This window comes from Serinus canaria, chromosome 20 (genome assembly GCF_022539315.1).
Source record: "Serinus canaria isolate serCan28SL12 chromosome 20, serCan2020, whole genome shotgun sequence".
NCBI classification, from domain to species: Eukaryota; Metazoa; Chordata; class Aves; order Passeriformes; family Fringillidae; genus Serinus; species Serinus canaria.
In genome coordinates this window covers 7,138,664-7,153,817 of record NC_066333.1, presented here as the reverse complement: position 1 = coordinate 7,153,817, position 15,154 = coordinate 7,138,664, and the positions used below count along the sequence as shown (strand labels likewise).

General features: G+C 50.6%; 1 protein-coding gene across 2 annotated transcripts; it reads left to right on the top strand.

Moving 5' to 3' along the window:
* Positions 1 to 37: 37 nt before the first annotated feature.
* On the top strand, positions 38 to 14,832 carry TTI1 (TELO2 interacting protein 1). Of its 2 annotated transcripts, XM_009093018.4 has the most exons (7): positions 46 to 2,571; positions 3,046 to 3,243; positions 4,026 to 4,168; positions 4,981 to 5,121; positions 6,505 to 6,709; positions 7,377 to 7,464; positions 13,405 to 14,832. In XM_009093018.4, exons 1-7 carry the CDS (start codon positions 291 to 293, stop codon positions 13,637 to 13,639), a joined length of 3,291 nt encoding a protein of 1,096 aa, XP_009091266.1. In that variant the 5' UTR covers positions 46 to 290; the 3' UTR covers positions 13,640 to 14,832. The 2 variants fall into 2 exon arrangements, 1 of the variants encoding a protein (XP_009091266.1); XR_007779180.1 differs by lacking the exons at positions 4,026 to 4,168; positions 4,981 to 5,121 and having other exon boundaries at positions 38 to 2,571; positions 13,405 to 13,457.
* The last annotated feature ends 322 nt before the right edge of the window (positions 14,833 to 15,154 follow it).

Genomic DNA, 15,154 nt, shown 5'->3' with positions numbered 1-15,154 from the left:
GCGCACTGCGAGCACTCGCGATTTTTCTCACAGCGCCTGTCCAGGCCCGCGGGAGATTTGTGGCGCTGACAGGCCCGTTAGTTTAGTGGCACGTCTCCGACGCATGCGCCTTGTTGGCACCCGAGACTTTTGTCACAGCGCCCGCCTCACTTCGCGGGAGCTTTGTGGTGCTGATACGTTGGCGTCACTTCCGGCACCCTCCGGGCAGCCCGGCCTGGCCCCAGCGCGGCCCCGGGCCCAGGTGGGATCCCCCGGCCCCGGGCAGGCCCCGCTGCCCCCAGTCCGCCGGCATGGCCGTGTTCGACACCCCGCAGGCGGCGTTCGGGGCGCTGCGCCCCGTCTGCGTGCAGCTGACGCGGGCGCAGACGGTAGAGAACGTGGAGCAGCTGCAGGCGCACCTGGCCGGGGTGAGCGGCGCGGCCCTGCAGGAGCTGCAGGAGTACGTGCTGTTCCCGCTGCGCTTCGCCCTGCGGGTGCCGGGGCCCAAGCAGGAGCGGCTGGTGCAGAGCCTGGTGCAGTGCATCTCCTCCGTGCTTGCCACGACGTGCGTGAAAAAGCAGGAGCTGCTACAGGAGCTCTTCTCTGAGCTCTGTACCTGCCTCGCTCCCCCTCCCAGCTCGGGCAAAGCCGCCCCGCTGTCCGAGGAGCTGAAGCTGGCTGTGATCCAGGCGCTCCACACCCTGATGCATTCGGCTTATGGGGATGTTATCTTGTCTCTGTACCAACCTTCCACCCTTCCGCTCTTAGGATTTGCTGTGTCTTTGCTTCTGACACTTGCAGAGCAAGAAAAAGCAAAGCAAATCAAGATCTCTGCTTTGGAGTGCTTACAGGTCCTGGTTCTGCAGTGTGACTGCCAGGAGCACCGACACCTGGATGAAGATGAGGCACAGCAATGTGGGGATTTGTTTGCTTCTTTTCTGCCCGGGATTTCTATTACACTGTCTCGAGTTATTGCTGGAGACATCAAACAAGGTCACAAAACCACCATTTCTGCCATTAGGCTCTTTTATCTGATTGTTGGCTTGGTCATGGCTGACAAACAGCTAGCCAGAATCCCAAAGAGTGAGGAAAAGCTGCTAGTGGAACACAGCAGAATATCAGAGCTAATGATCCACAGAGGACCTGACTGGACTAAAAGTACTGCTGAAAAACTCTCTCTTCTCTTGCATAAGGTGGTTGAATCTTCTTCAGTTCACCCCCACTGGAAGGTGAGACTGGAGCTGGTGGAGCTGGTCCACCACTTACTGAGGAACTGCAGTCAGTCACTGGTGGACTCATTCAGTCACCTCTTGAAGGCCTTGGTTGGGCTGGTTAATGATGAAAACAGTGAAGTCCAGAGCAGGTGTAACAAAGTTCTGCAAGGGATTGCAGAGCAGAGGATTGTGGCACAGAACAGGGCTCTTGCTGATGTCCTCTCTGAGAACCTCCATTCTCTTGCCACAGCCCTTCCCCGCCTGATGAACTCTCAGGATGACATGGGCAAGGTTTCCACGCTGAGCTTATTGCTGGGCTACCTGAAGCTGCTGGGCCCCAAGATTAACATTGTCCTCAACTCCGTGTCCCACCTGCAGCGCCTGTCCAAGGCACTGGTGCAGGTTCTGGAGCTAGATGTGACAGATGTGAAGATAGTGGAGGCCCGGCGCTCTGGGCTGCCATTCCCCTTGCAGCAGGGTGTGCAGAAGGGCAGGTGCCAGAAGAAATATTTCCGCTTCTTCACGGAGGAGAAGGTTTTCCAGCTCCTTCAGCAAGTGTGTCGTGTTCTTGGCTACTACGGGAGCCTCTACCTGCTTGTGGATCACTTCATGGGGCTGTACAGCGAGTCTGGCCTGTACCGAAAGCAGGCAGCCATGATCCTCAACGAGCTGGTCACAGGAGCTGCTGGAGTGGGAGTGGATTTCCTGCAGGAGAGGGAAGTTCCACTGAGCATGGATGATCTCAAAGGGTCCATAACGTCCATTCTGGATGAGTACATGGACCAGGCGAACTGGTATTTGGTCACTAGCATTGACACAGAGGAAAGCAGCCCTGAGCAGTCAGTGCAGCACCTGGGACTCACTGTCCGTGCAGGAGGGGCATCCAGCAGCGTTCTCCATCTGTCCCCAGAGCCCCCAGTGACAACCCGCACCATGAACAGCAACATCTGGCAGATCTGCATCCAGCTGGAGGGCGTTGGCTGCTTCGCCGCTGTCCTCGGGAAGGAGTTCCGGCTGCTGCTGCTGTCAGCTCTCTACCCTGTGCTGGAGAAGGCTGGTGACAGGACTCTGCTCATCAGTGAGACAGCACTGGGGACGCTGGCAGACATATGTGAGGCCTGTGGCTACGACTCAGTGCAGTGTTTGATTAATGAGAACTCTGACTATCTGGTGAACGGGATTTCCCTGAATTTGCGCCAGCTGGCCTGTCAGCCGCGTGCATCCCAGGTCCTGGACACGATGCTGAGGCATTCAGATGCCAGCTTGCTGCCACTGGTAGAAGATGTAATCCAAGATGTCCTGTCTGCACTAGATCAGTCTTACAATAGCCAGGCTTCCACTTTCCTCAGGGTCCTCCACTCAGTCATGACTGCTCTAGGTACTGAAACGATGTTTACTTTGTGTAATTCAGCCTTGCTGTCAATCAGGGTTCTTGGACCTTTCCACTTGCCACGGGAGGTTCCAGGTAGCCAAGGCATTGCAGTGTGATGGCCACTGTACCTTGCTTGCTGGGGCAGCACTCAAGCAAAGATCACCAGTAGCTTTCCCTCTCCAGTTTGGCTGGCCTGCAGCCTTTCACAGGAACATGGCCTTTAGTGGCTGAGAAAGGATGAATTTGCTGCTCCCATGAATATTCTGTAGGAGCACATGGCATGTATTTCTTTTTACTTTTACCATGTATTCCTTTTTAACTTTCCCATACTATCAAGGAGGTGACTGGGAGGTGACAGCAGGTGCCTGAGTCAGGTGCAATCCCATGAGGTGTGAGAACCATCTCATTTCTCATGGCACCTTGCTGACTTGCAGGAGGGGATCATGGTTACCCAGTGACATGTCAGTTCCTTTTTTGCAGTGCAGTGGTTTGGAATGCCCAGCGCTGAGGAACACCAGCAAAGGCAGACTGACAAGGGGCAGAGCGGGGCTCGGTCCCAAGGACAGCAGGAGGTGCCGTTGACAAGTCAAGAAGTGGAACGATTCTTCCTTGGCTATGTCAGCCAGAAGCAGATTGCAGAGGGGGATCTTCCTGACCTGGAGGAGGAGGAGGAGGCAGGTCAGTGCTGTGCGTGGCTGGAGAGGAGTATGGTCAGCTTGCAGAGAGGCTGCGACCTCTGAGGTGTCCTTTTGTCACATGGAGGCCTTGGGGCCAGGCTGACAGTCTCAGGTCTTCTTTGGCCTGGCCTTGCTCCATGTAAAGTGCTGTTGGGCATTCTTACTTGGTTCTCTTTGACTGGGGAAGCCAAATGTTTGCAGATCAAGACTTCTCTAGCTCTGAGACACAAGCACACTGTGCTTTTTCTTACCTCATAACAGTTTATTTGGGTTCAGGACCTGAAGTTTCCTCTTTCCAGGATCCTATGTGGTTTCCTCGTCTTCCCTTGGGGATCTCTGTACTGTTTTCTCCTGGCTAATGATGCCACTGCTCCCTTCTCACTTGGCCGTGGCAGGCCCTGCAGACATTCATATAGGGAACTTTTTAGTCTTCACTGGGCTGTGCTGCAATCCTGACCTTTAAATACTTCATCTTTAAATACCCAGGCTTTTCATTTTTAATAAAAATCAATGGGAAATAAGTCCATGGTGAGAAGAGACTGCAAATGTCAGACCAGCTGCATTGTCCCGTAAAGAAAGCGAATGTTCCCTGGCCCCACACTCGTAACTGAACCTGACACTAACTCACAGAACTCACTGGCTTAACTATATCTAAGCACATTAAAAAATGCCAAAGGCCTTACTAGGAATTTACAGAGTCATTGTGTGTGGGTGATCTGTGACTGTGATCTCCCAGAGCTCCCAAGTAATTTTCATGGCTTCAGTAATGGTTTTGTCTTCCAGATGAGGTTCCCCTTGCTAAGCCAGAGCCCAACTCTGACATAGAAGGCGAGGCTCCAATGCCAGGCCATGCTCAGCTGGCCAGGGATGTGATGGAGAGGTGCATCCACTTGCTGTCTGACGGGAACCTCCGAGTGCGGCTGAAGGTCGGTAATTGCCGGCTCTGAGGGGACAGATGGTGCCCATGAAGGGGCTGGTAGCTCGTCAGCATGTGTGCCATGCACGTTGGGCTCCCTGCCATCCCCAGGTTTGTGCTACCATATGCTCCAGCAGGACAGATCCTCCAAACCTGGCAAGAGAAAGGGAGATAGTTTTTTGGGAGTGCTCTGGATTAGGAATGGCAGCCAGGCCGAACAGAATCTTAAGGGTGGCTTTGTATTGGACACTTTCCCTTGATGCTCGTGACAGTTAAGTCTTGTGCTTTGTCCTTTGGTGGAGGAAACAGAAGCATCTTTCTCCCATCTGTGCCTCCCATCCCCCTTCCTCAGGCTGCAGTGCACAGGCTGATGAATGTTTTTGAAGTAGCTGGGGTGATGATAAGCAGGGCTAAAAGCCTGGCTTTTTCCTAATTATGAAAACCCTTTGAAGGTGGCCTCCTTTTAAAGTGCAAAGTGAGACAGAAAAATGAGGCATAACCTAGATTCTCATCCCAGCAGCCCCAGCTCTGCCAGGTGATCCTGCTGCCACAGCCGCAGTGGGGTCCAAGTGGGATCAGGGCAGGAATCCTGCCCTGCTCCCAGCCCAGCTCTGTACCCAGCTCAGGTTGTGTCACTGCAGTGCTTGTCCCTTTCCAATCAGGCCTGGTTTCTAGCACTGTTCACTTGTCCCCATTCCTGCTGCGGTAAAACCGCACCCTTTGCTGTTCAACCCCTCCTCCCAGCTTGCTGCCGTGATGCTGGGATCCACCTGAGTGCCTGGCTCTGCAGCACTCAGAGTCTGTTCCTCCCCTCCTGCCCAGGTCCTGGATGTGCTGGAGCTCTGTGTAACCATGCTGCATCCTCATGGAAACCATCTGCTTCCCATGGCTCACCGTGTCTGGCCAGCTCTCGTCACCCGGCTGATTAGCGACGACCCTCTGGCAGTGCTCAGAGCCTTCAAGGTATGGCAGTGACTGCCAGCAGCATTTCCAGCTGGGACTTGGGCAGGAAGTGGTTTAAGCAGTGCTGCAGCTCAGGAGAGAGCACCAAGCTCCTGCAGCAATGTTTAAATGTGGTTTGGAGCATGGGGTCACCATGCTCTGCTGTGGGTGGGTTTGTGCCACTCTCACTGCAGCTCGGCCACAGGTAAAGCCTTGATGCTGTTCCTGGGGGAAGCAGCAATGTTGGTGGTTATTGCAGGGGTAAGAAAAACAGCTGTACAGCCTACACTGCAGCTTGACCTTGCTGGAGACACAGTCCCAGCATCCTCTTTGGAAGTCTCAGATTGAAGTCAGGGGAACATTTCATGATTGAGGCATTGGCAAGGTAGGGGAGAGGTTGAATAAACACTTGGCCCTATAATGACATTATTAAAGACCTCCTGACCTTGTCAGCTGGCTCCTTTCTCCTCCTGACTCACAGGCTGGCCAGTAAAGCATGTTTCCAGAGGTTGCCAGCCCCAGCATTGCAGAGGAATTCATCTGCTGGGCAGAGTGAGATGCATTTTAGAATCCTTCTGTATGACTAAAGAGAGTTTTGATTCCTGAAATTCCAGAAGCCACACACTACAGTCTCAGAATAGCCATACCTATCATGTGCCTGCCCTAAAAGGAGGTAGAGATTGCTGAACAAAAACTAATTAACTCTTGAAAAGTTCAAGTCATCATTACAGTTTGCACCCAGCATGGGTTTTGCTGTATGAATTCTCCCCGAAGTGTCTTCCTGCCTAAATTCCAGGACAAGAAGTGTCATATCAGTGTAAAACAAACACATCATAACCAGCATTTCAGTCCTGCACACTTGAGACCATGAGCTCAGTGAAGTTCCTAAAGAGAGATCAGTGTTCTGGTCACATGGATCCCCTTTTGTTTTTAGTGCATTTAGGGCCATTCTCTACCCAGTTTGAGTTTGATCCTGTGCAGACACCAGTAGTGCTGGGTGCCCTTTTTCTGTGGCCACTTGGCCTTTCTGCTTGCTGACGTGCTTGGAAAGATGGGTAGTCTGCACCACAAAAGAGATTTAAGGATATAATCATATTTAATGGCATTTTCCATCAGAGCCTCCTCCGCTAATTCTGAGTAGGAATGCACAGCTGCCCTTACCTTTACTGTGCTAATGAGGGAAGGGCAGCCCAGGAGGTCAGCTAGGTGACACTGCAGAGCTCATTCAGCCTCTCAAACATTTACCTTCTGCTCATTATGGGGAAACTGGGGCAGGTGTGGTCACAGTGCTCTCCCCTGCAAAACAATTCTCCAGGAGAGTGAATGTCTGAATGCCCCAGGCTGGTGTGGGTCACTGAGCTCCTCCCAGGCCAGTGTGTGCACTATCCCCTGTGTCTCTCTTAGGTGCTGTGTACCCTGGGTCAAACATGTGGGGACTTCCTGAGGCAGAGGTTCTCCAAAGATGTCCTGCCCAAGCTGACCAGCTCCCTCCTCAGCCAGGCCCCAGTGAGTGCCAGAGCTGGGCCTGTGTACAGCCACACACTGGCCTTCAAGCTGCAGCTGGCTGTGCTGCAGGGCCTGGGCTCCCTCTGTGAGAAGCTGGACATGGGTGAGTACCAGAAGAAGCACAGCCTCTATGGATCTCTGCCAGACTTTGTCTCCTCTCAACTTGTTGCTTCTCCTCCTGCTGCCCAGAGTTGATTTCCTAATGTTCTCTAGCCTGAATCTGTTCCTTTTGGGAGCTCTGTGAAGAGGTGCTGGGCACTTTTCTCCCCAGGAGACAAATGGGAGAGAAGGTTCTCACCACATGCAAAATGTGACTGCTCATCCCACTTGTGGATGAGAAGAGGGTACAGAATGGAGTCCCTGCATTGCTGTTGGGCCACACTTTGTTCTAACTGGACAAACTGGAGCCCAGATAAGACTTCTGGCTAGCTTGACTGGTTCCATTGTGGGCTTACCTCTGGGGGACCCTTTAAATCCAGCACATCACAGTCTTCTGTTGACTGAAACTCTGAAATTCTCCCCAAGTGAAATTTCTGGAACTGGCTTTGATGAGGGAGAAGGTTTGCTGGCTAGTTGCTCTTTTCCTCTCAGTGCCCTTGATTGCTTTCCTGGCTTTGCAGCAAGATGCTTAAAAGACAAGGTCAGAAGAGCTCCGGGTCAGACAGCTCAAAGGCTCTGAAGCCTCTGCAGCCAATTTGGAGCTGATTCCATTAGGCAGCAGCTGCTGAGGAGGTCACCTCCTACCCTTCTTTCCTGTTCCATTTCTGCAGGCGAGAGTGACCTGAATAAAGTGGCAGATGCCTGCCTGATTTACCTCAGCGCCAAGCAACCTGTGAAACTGCAAGAAGCTGCCCAGAGGTAATGTCCCTTAAATGCAGGTGTGTTGGGTGTACAAATAGTGGGGGACAGGAGGAACATGGTGATCCCATTCCTTTTGCACTTTTCCTGTTCCACCTTCCAGCATGTTCAAGTCCTGTACAACAGGGGTTGTCACATTACAGGTGACCTTGCAGTGCATTTGGGGATAGAGGGGAAGATGTGCTGCTTGCTATTTCCTCACCAAATACTTGAGGCTTTTGGCCCACTGGTGGCATCAAACTGCAGAGGGAAGACAGCTATGGAAGAGGATGTGCCAGGCATTCCCTTGTATTTTATCACTTAATACCTTCTGCAGGCTGGGGGATCTACTTCTGTTATCCTTCCATTTTCCCTGGGCTCCAGCCCAGGCTCTGCCAGGTGGACCAGAGTTTGTTTGGGAAGCTGTCAGTCTTGGCACCAGTGTTGCTCTGAGAAGGCTGGGAGAGTCTAAAAGAGCAAAGACAGTTTAGGTGAACACACTCCAGCTTTAGGAAGTGTTGACAGACATACTTTGCTGCTTGGTGTACAAAATCCAGCTCAGCATGTTCTGCTGTCAGGATAAGAAATCACTGTTGTCATATGTTGTCACCTGGAACCAAGGCTGGGGATTTCAGAAGACAAAACGAGTCCAGGTACAGAACATGGGGCATAAATCAGGAAGCCCCTCTGCCGAAGGATGGGGGTGAAAACCAGCCATCCCGCCCTTCCTGTGTGGCCAGTCCTGCCTTCCCCCGAGGGGAGGGGAAAGCAGCAGGCTCCGTAGGCTCTGCGGTTTCAGATTTCCAGGGCAGGCTGCTGGAAAGGGAGGCAAAGGGAAGTGCAGCCCATTCGTTCCCTTTCACAAAGCACAGGCTCCCGGGGGTGCAGGGTGTGAAGGGTTTTGTGTGGCTGGGCAGCAGTTCAGAGGCTCAGCTCTCCCGAGCTGGAGCATTCCTTTGTTTGTATCTCTGCACGGATGGGAGCAGGTTTATTTTTACCTTGGAGGCTTTCACAGTAGCACAGCAGGCTCCAGCAGCATTTGTTCTGCAGAGGGGCTCTATGCTGTGGGAGTGCATCCCCTTAATGCAATAATGTCTCAGTCTGTGCAAGCAATGCTGGATGAAAAGCAGAACACCAGGGTTTATCTAGATATTTGGAATCTGAAGCTTTTAAATCATTAACCAAGCAGCTTGAGAAGCTGTGCAATTTCCCCCCAACAGCAGGGGTAGGGGGAATATGAAATGAGCCCTGTTGGAAGCTGTATGCTGAAGTGAGCTCACTTGTTAGAGCAAAAGGGCAACAAAGTTCAGGGCAAGTAACATTTTTCTCCTGTGTGTTACTTTTTTTATATTTTAAGGGGAAAACACCATATGTTTTGCTCCTCCCCCATGCTTTTGATGCACCATACCTATGTGAACCAAGCTGCTCCTTGAAGCCCTTGCTGTCTCCTGTTTAACTCCATTGACCAGACACATCTGTGCACTGAGGCATGCATCATGCCTGGCCTGACACTACAGACATGGCAGCATTTGGAGGTTTCTTTTGGGTTTAATTTTTTCAGTTTAGCCCTGTGTGATCCCTGGTCTTGAAGCCTAAATGAACCAGAGTTCATTGTATCACACTGACTTTTAACTGTATTTCCCTGATATGAGGTTTCAGCCTGGAAAAGTCAAATTTAGTTTGGACCATAACAATCAGCTCCTGTAAGAATCACTTCTCAGCCACCCTTCCATTTCTGTTCTCCAGCTGCTGAACCACCTCATTCCTCTAAGTTCTGGCTCTTCTTGCTCTCCATGTGCCTGAAAGTAATCCCGCAAACTGACACAGGCTGTCACACATAAGGGCCTTTCCATCTAAGCAAGGGCAGTGTTATCAGCCTGATACATGAGAAATTCTGCATTTTAAATGCTTCTAAAAACAGATAGACCAGAACTAATCTTAGCCCCAGCCTGAGCGCCAGTGTACGTCACATAACTCAGCTTTATCACTGCAGAAATCATAGGAGGTAAAAGGATGTTTGGAATCAGCTTGCCATGGTGATTTATACTAACTGGCCTTTGCTCAGCTCTTAGGGTTCTTATTCAACTGATGGGTTGTGACCTGTCAAGAGCAAGGTCAGGACTTACAAAGTCAGTTGTAGCTCCAAAAATCATATACTGACTATGTGAGGATTCTGTAGGCATGCAAAGGGCTGAGCAGGAAGTTTTGGCCAGGGTGCTTGAGCCACACAGAAAAAAGAAAAAGGAAAAAGGGAGTTTGGCTATCATCCAGGGATGTTATCATGCCCCAAGGAGCCTGCTTAATCCCATTTATGGGACCCTGTAGCTTTATTAAATGAAGCAGTGGGAGTAAGTGATTTTTGTAACTGCAGCTTCATGCAATACTCAACAGGCAAAAATAGATACTGGGAAAAAAAGAACTCCAGCCCATCTGAGGAAGATAAAATGGGACAATAACAATAGGTTTTACTAGAAGATGACTGCTGAGAGTATTCCAGGAGAGTATTATCCAAAGCTTTTTAGAAAACCAAACAACAACCAAATGCAAAATCATCAAAGGGACCAAACCTACTGAAGAAGAGTTTGGGAATGACAACTAGAAAAGTCTTTGCCATCATTGAAGAAGATGAGCCCGTGCAAGGATGAGGAAGTGCCCAGAAAGACTTGAGCAAAGGGGGGCGTGTGGGGCCCCACCTCTGGGAACAAGGCCAGGGGAGATGGTGGAAACTGAAAGTCACAGTATGTAAATCTGAACTTCTCGTCAATTTATGAAGTTGCATCATCCCTGACAAGCTTTATTCACTTCAGGGAATAAAACCTTGAAGGAAAAGAGATTAGGAAATTGTCACTGGCCCTTGTCAAAACTGACAAGTAGTTTTCCATTCTTTCAGTTTCAAGTGACTGTTTTGAAATTTACACTTAATTCCTACTAAATGTTTGCAGCCCATGACCTTTCAGTCAGCAGTCTGGATAGGAATGATTTTTTTTTTCCCCTAAGATGCTGAAATAATTTCCTCAGTTCTTACCAAAGCCTGTGGTGGGCTGTATCCAGTTAAACATTCTGCAGGGATGGAAAGCCAGGAAGCCCTGTCCTTCTGCCAGTCTGCTCACTGTGCCATGGCTTTGCTTGGAGTTTGGGAAAAGACAAGGCAATAGAATAGCCAAATTACTCTGTGCTAGTAGAACAAGTTTAGCACTCTTGGGACAAATATGAGCTATTTGGGGAGCTTTTTTCATACCAAAGTTGATTATGCAGCTTACCTCTTCTGGTTTGCTTATGTGGTTTTTGGGTATTCATTGTCAGCTGTCACTCCCAGGCTGGACTGAAGCATGCCAGAACAGCCACCTGCTCAATGCAAAATTCAATAAAGTGATATTTAAGAAAAAAAAAAAAAAAAAAAAAAGAAAAGGCAACAACTGAAAACAAACTTGGATTAACCCCAGGATTCTTTGCTATGGAAACAGGTTGCTTGGAAACTACCCCAGAGTTAGTTTGAAAATGTAAAAGTCAAGTTGTTCTTTAAGCTACAGAGCACTCCAGGCTATCAGGGATAATCACAGCCTCAAACCATTATGGGCACCAGAGGCAGTGAATTCTCCAGGGTCTGGATAATCTCTGAGGGTCACTCTCCCTGGAGCAGATGATTGGGAAGAGGTTGGAGAGCAGAGTGTCTGTGCTGTGAGTGTAAGAGCTACAGCTGTGTGTGTGCTGGGGATCAGCATCCTGCTGCACAATATCCCTTCTTCCCATGTTCACTTCACAGCAACTCTTTGTCCTTGCCTGCTCCCATCCCAGCCATAAGGAGCAAGGATTATCTCTGCAGCTGCCCATTGAAAACTGGGTGGAAGCACTGGGAGCTGGTGTTTGCTGGCACACGGAGCTGTGTGCTCCTGCTGTCACAGCCAGGCTGAGGGCATGGACAGGGCAGTGTCTGCAGAGCTGGAGCCAGGGTGGCAGCAGTGAGAGCTCCATACCCTTTTTTCCCCAGCATCTATTTTTACCTGTTGAGTATTGCATGAAGCTGCAGTTACAAAAATCACTTACTCCCCTGCCCCTGCCAGCCCCTCACTTGGGATGGCACCGAGTGAGCCAGTCCTCCCCTTACAGTCAGCAGAGCTGGAGGAACAAAGCCAGGGGAATGAGGAGTCTTGTGAGCTCACCTGCATCTGGCCAATCCACAGAAAAAGGTCATGTTGCTGAGGCAGCTGTTGCCAAGCCCAGCTATCACTGTGGAGCACATTCCCACTGGTTTCTCTGGAGCAGGCAGATAGGCACTGCCAGCACCTTGGGAGGGGACACTGCCAATGGCTTCAGTGGTGGCATCTCCCCTCTTGCTGTTCAGAGATCTGCACTGAGGGACAGGTGAGGTGTTCATGGCAGAGAGGCAAAAGCAACAGCTTTGGCTGTGCATGAGTAACAAGTCACATCCCCAGGGTTCTTGTGTTGAAAAGGAGAGGGAGCTCTCTCCTACCTTTGTCTCATTTCTTGTGCTCTTTCACTTTACCCATGGCACTGCACTCCCTTTTCAGAGGAGAGCTTCTCAAAGGGATTTCTCCCTGCTTTACATTGGAAGCAACCTCGCTTTAGGGATGAAAGCTCTTCCAGGAGAAATTTGGACAGCACAAAATCAGATCTGGATTTTGTGTGGTTTTTGAAGCAAGAGATCTTTGCTTGTAGAGAGAGAGTTCAGTCCTATTCTTCTTGGGGGAGCAGAGACAGACCTACTTGATTTCTCTTCCCATTACCTGTCCTGGCAGCTGTTCTCCTCACAACTCCATGATTTCACTGAAAACTAGAGACCTGAAGACTCATGGCTGGGCTTTACTGGGATCTTGGAAAACTGTACCATAGGTGTGGTGAATGCTGAGTGCCTTTGGTGCTCACAGAGCACTCAGCAGCATTCAGGAAGAGGCCTTGCAAATTCCAGTCTAATTTTGTTCATGGCACAGACAGAGAGTTTAATACCAGTTAAGCCTAGTACACCTTCTGTGCATTAAACCCTGACACAGACCTAGCTAAGCCCAAAGGTTGCTGCAGGGAGAACTAGCAGGAGGGGGTGAGTAAGTGTAGGTCACACAAATCAGCATTTGCTCTTTCACTCATTGAGCTTCCTGCTCTTCAGCAGCAGCTGTGTCCCAGCAGCTCACAGCTGGAGCCCTGTGTGAAGGGCATGCTGGAAAGGCAAATCCCATCTTACTGAGGTATGGAAATGCAAAGTGAAAGCCATCAACACAGCAGTAAATCTGCAGAGGAAGTTGTGATTCCTCTTTTCCTTCATTCTGTTGTTAATGAAGGTTCTGTTTGGATTTGGTTTAAAATCCTGCTCTGTGAAAGGTGACAAAAATTTGGAGGCAGCTAATAAGGACTTGGGATGGTGGGAGATCTGACTTGAGCAAAAAGCCCTCAAATACAGCATTGAGCTTCCCTTGGGGCCCAGCCTGTGCAGCTGTCCCCAAATTCTCTTGGGCTTGCCACCTCTGGAAAGGCAGAGAAGCCCAGATGGGTTACCTCCCTCACTCCCCAAAAACCAGAGAGGGTGGTGAACAACACAGACAGTTTCTTCCAAGATCTCTGCAGGAGCTGCTGTCCAAAAGATCCCAGATATGCATAGCACATGCAGTCACCCACAGTCACCTCCCCAGCACGTGGGACAGGCAGATTTATGCTTGTGCCAGCACCAAGCCTGGGTCAGTCCTGCACCAGCTGTTTGTTTGATATCCATAAGTGACTGTGTGGATACCATAAATATTTTTCTCCCATGTGCCAGTAGCTGTGAGACACAGAGCTGCTTTCTTGGGTACAGGGCCACTGCACTGCCCTCTGTAAAGAGCAGAATTTGTGCAGCTGCCAGAGGTTGCCAGCAGCATCAAGGCTTTCCTTAGCTCTTAATAACCCCGTTGGGTGCCAACCACAAGGCTTTGTCCTTACTCTTCTTTCCTCTCTTCCTACTGTTTTCCATAGTGTTTTCCTGCACTTGATGCATGTGGACCCTGACAGCACCTGGCTGCTCCTGAGTGAGGTGTGCTGCCCCGAGGGCTACGAGCCCCCCCACGCCAGCCTGCAGCCGGTGAAGCTCGGCGGGATGGGGCGGCCACGCAACGAGCTCACAGACAACGTGCTGCTCCTGCTCCAGAGGCTGCAGCAGCAGGAGGGCACAGCTCCCAGCACCAGCACACAGGAGGCATCTCCTTCCTGACAGACTTACATAGCAGCTGGGATGGGAAAGAGGAACTACAAGGATGGAGCTCACCTGGGAAGACACCATCACTGAGGACCCAAATGGTTCAGGGGCAGTGGAAGGGCTGCCCAGCCTGGGGCACTGGCTGAGACACTGTCCCTGTGGCAGAGTGTTTATTATTTGAAGAGGTGTTTGAGGATGAGGTGGGTACATGACCCCAACTCCTGACTTGTGCCTGGCCAGCACCATATGCAGAGAAAATGGCACATCTATTCCAAATTCTTCAGTATGAAGAGTTATCTTCCAGAAATTACTTCCTAACCCTTGATCCTTGGGGGTGCCCCTTTAGCACCCCCTACACCTCTCTGATCTCTTCACAGCTGTGATGATCCCTCCCCATTCTCAGCTGGACAGTGACTGACAACTCAAAGCAAAAGCTTTTTCTGGCCTTTACCCTTCCCAGGAAGAGAATCTTGCTTGGGGTACACTGTAAACCTGTTCTCTTTAAAAGCAATTAATCTCAGAAGTAAAGTGCATTTCCAATAAATTCCTCACCTATGTTACTGTCAAGAACAGTGTGTCCTCTCAGGCATCAGGGCTGCTACTCACAGCTGCAGTTTGCCGAGACCACATGGAGGTGGCCAAACATGCTCTGTTCTCTATCTCTCTGTGAGGTTCTGTAGAAATCAGCCAGCCCTAATTTACACCTGGGAGGGATTTACATCTCCCATGCCCAGATCACGGTTCTCAGGCCATTTCTAACCCCCACCCCAAGGAGAAGTGGATGAAGCACCTGCCTGTACCCCAGTACAGCCTCTGTCTGTCTGAGGTCAGGCAGTGCCAGTGGTGACAGAGCTTGTGAGCACTGTGGCACCCCAGCAGTGATGGTTTGTCAGAGTAGGGACAGCGTGGTACAGGGAGCAGAGGATGACTTGTCTTTGGGGTCAGCTCACTCCCCCTGCTGAGGGGCCTCTCCCTTAATCTCCAGCTCCCACATCCCCAGGCTCTTGCTGCAGAGATTGTCCATGGGCACTGTTTTGCTCAGCTGTTCCCAGATCCCTCAGCTTCACCAGAGCAGCTCCTGGCAGCAGGCTGCCTCCTGACACTCGGGGAACATCTATGCAAGTGAAGCAAAAGGGCAGATCTTGACTAAATTTGGAAGCAAGCTCAGAAATACAAAACCCAAAGCAATAAATTGATTGTGACCTGGAGCAGGCTTTGTGCATCACTGTTGGGGTCCTGGGTGACCATCCAAAACAAGTCTCTGTTGGTGGGCCTAAGGGCACTGCCTCTGCTGCCACATCCCTCAGCTGAAGTTACCTCCCCTTGTGTCCCTGGTTTTGTTCAGGCTTTCCTCCTGTTTGCTTCTCCAGGGAAAACACAAGTCAGTGGCTTTTTATCCAGTAGGACAGGGCTGCAGGTCAGCTTTAGTCTATTTTAATATCTGTTCAGTGCTTAACGCTGGTTGGGTTCTATACAAAGGAGCCTTCAGAGCTGCTCTGACAGGGCAGGCAGGGAGGTGAAATACTGTCT

Coding starts and splice junctions, on each gene's coding strand:
- TTI1 (XM_009093018.4), top strand. CDS start 291: ATGGCCGTGTTCGACACCCCGCAGGCGGCGTTCGGGGCGCTGCGCCCC. Junction 4,169..4,980: donor ACCTCCGAGTGCGGCTGAAG/GTCGGTAATTGC, acceptor CCTCCTGCCCAG/GTCCTGGATGTGCTGGAGCT. Junction 5,122..6,504: donor CAGTGCTCAGAGCCTTCAAG/GTATGGCAGTGA, acceptor TGTCTCTCTTAG/GTGCTGTGTACCCTGGGTCA.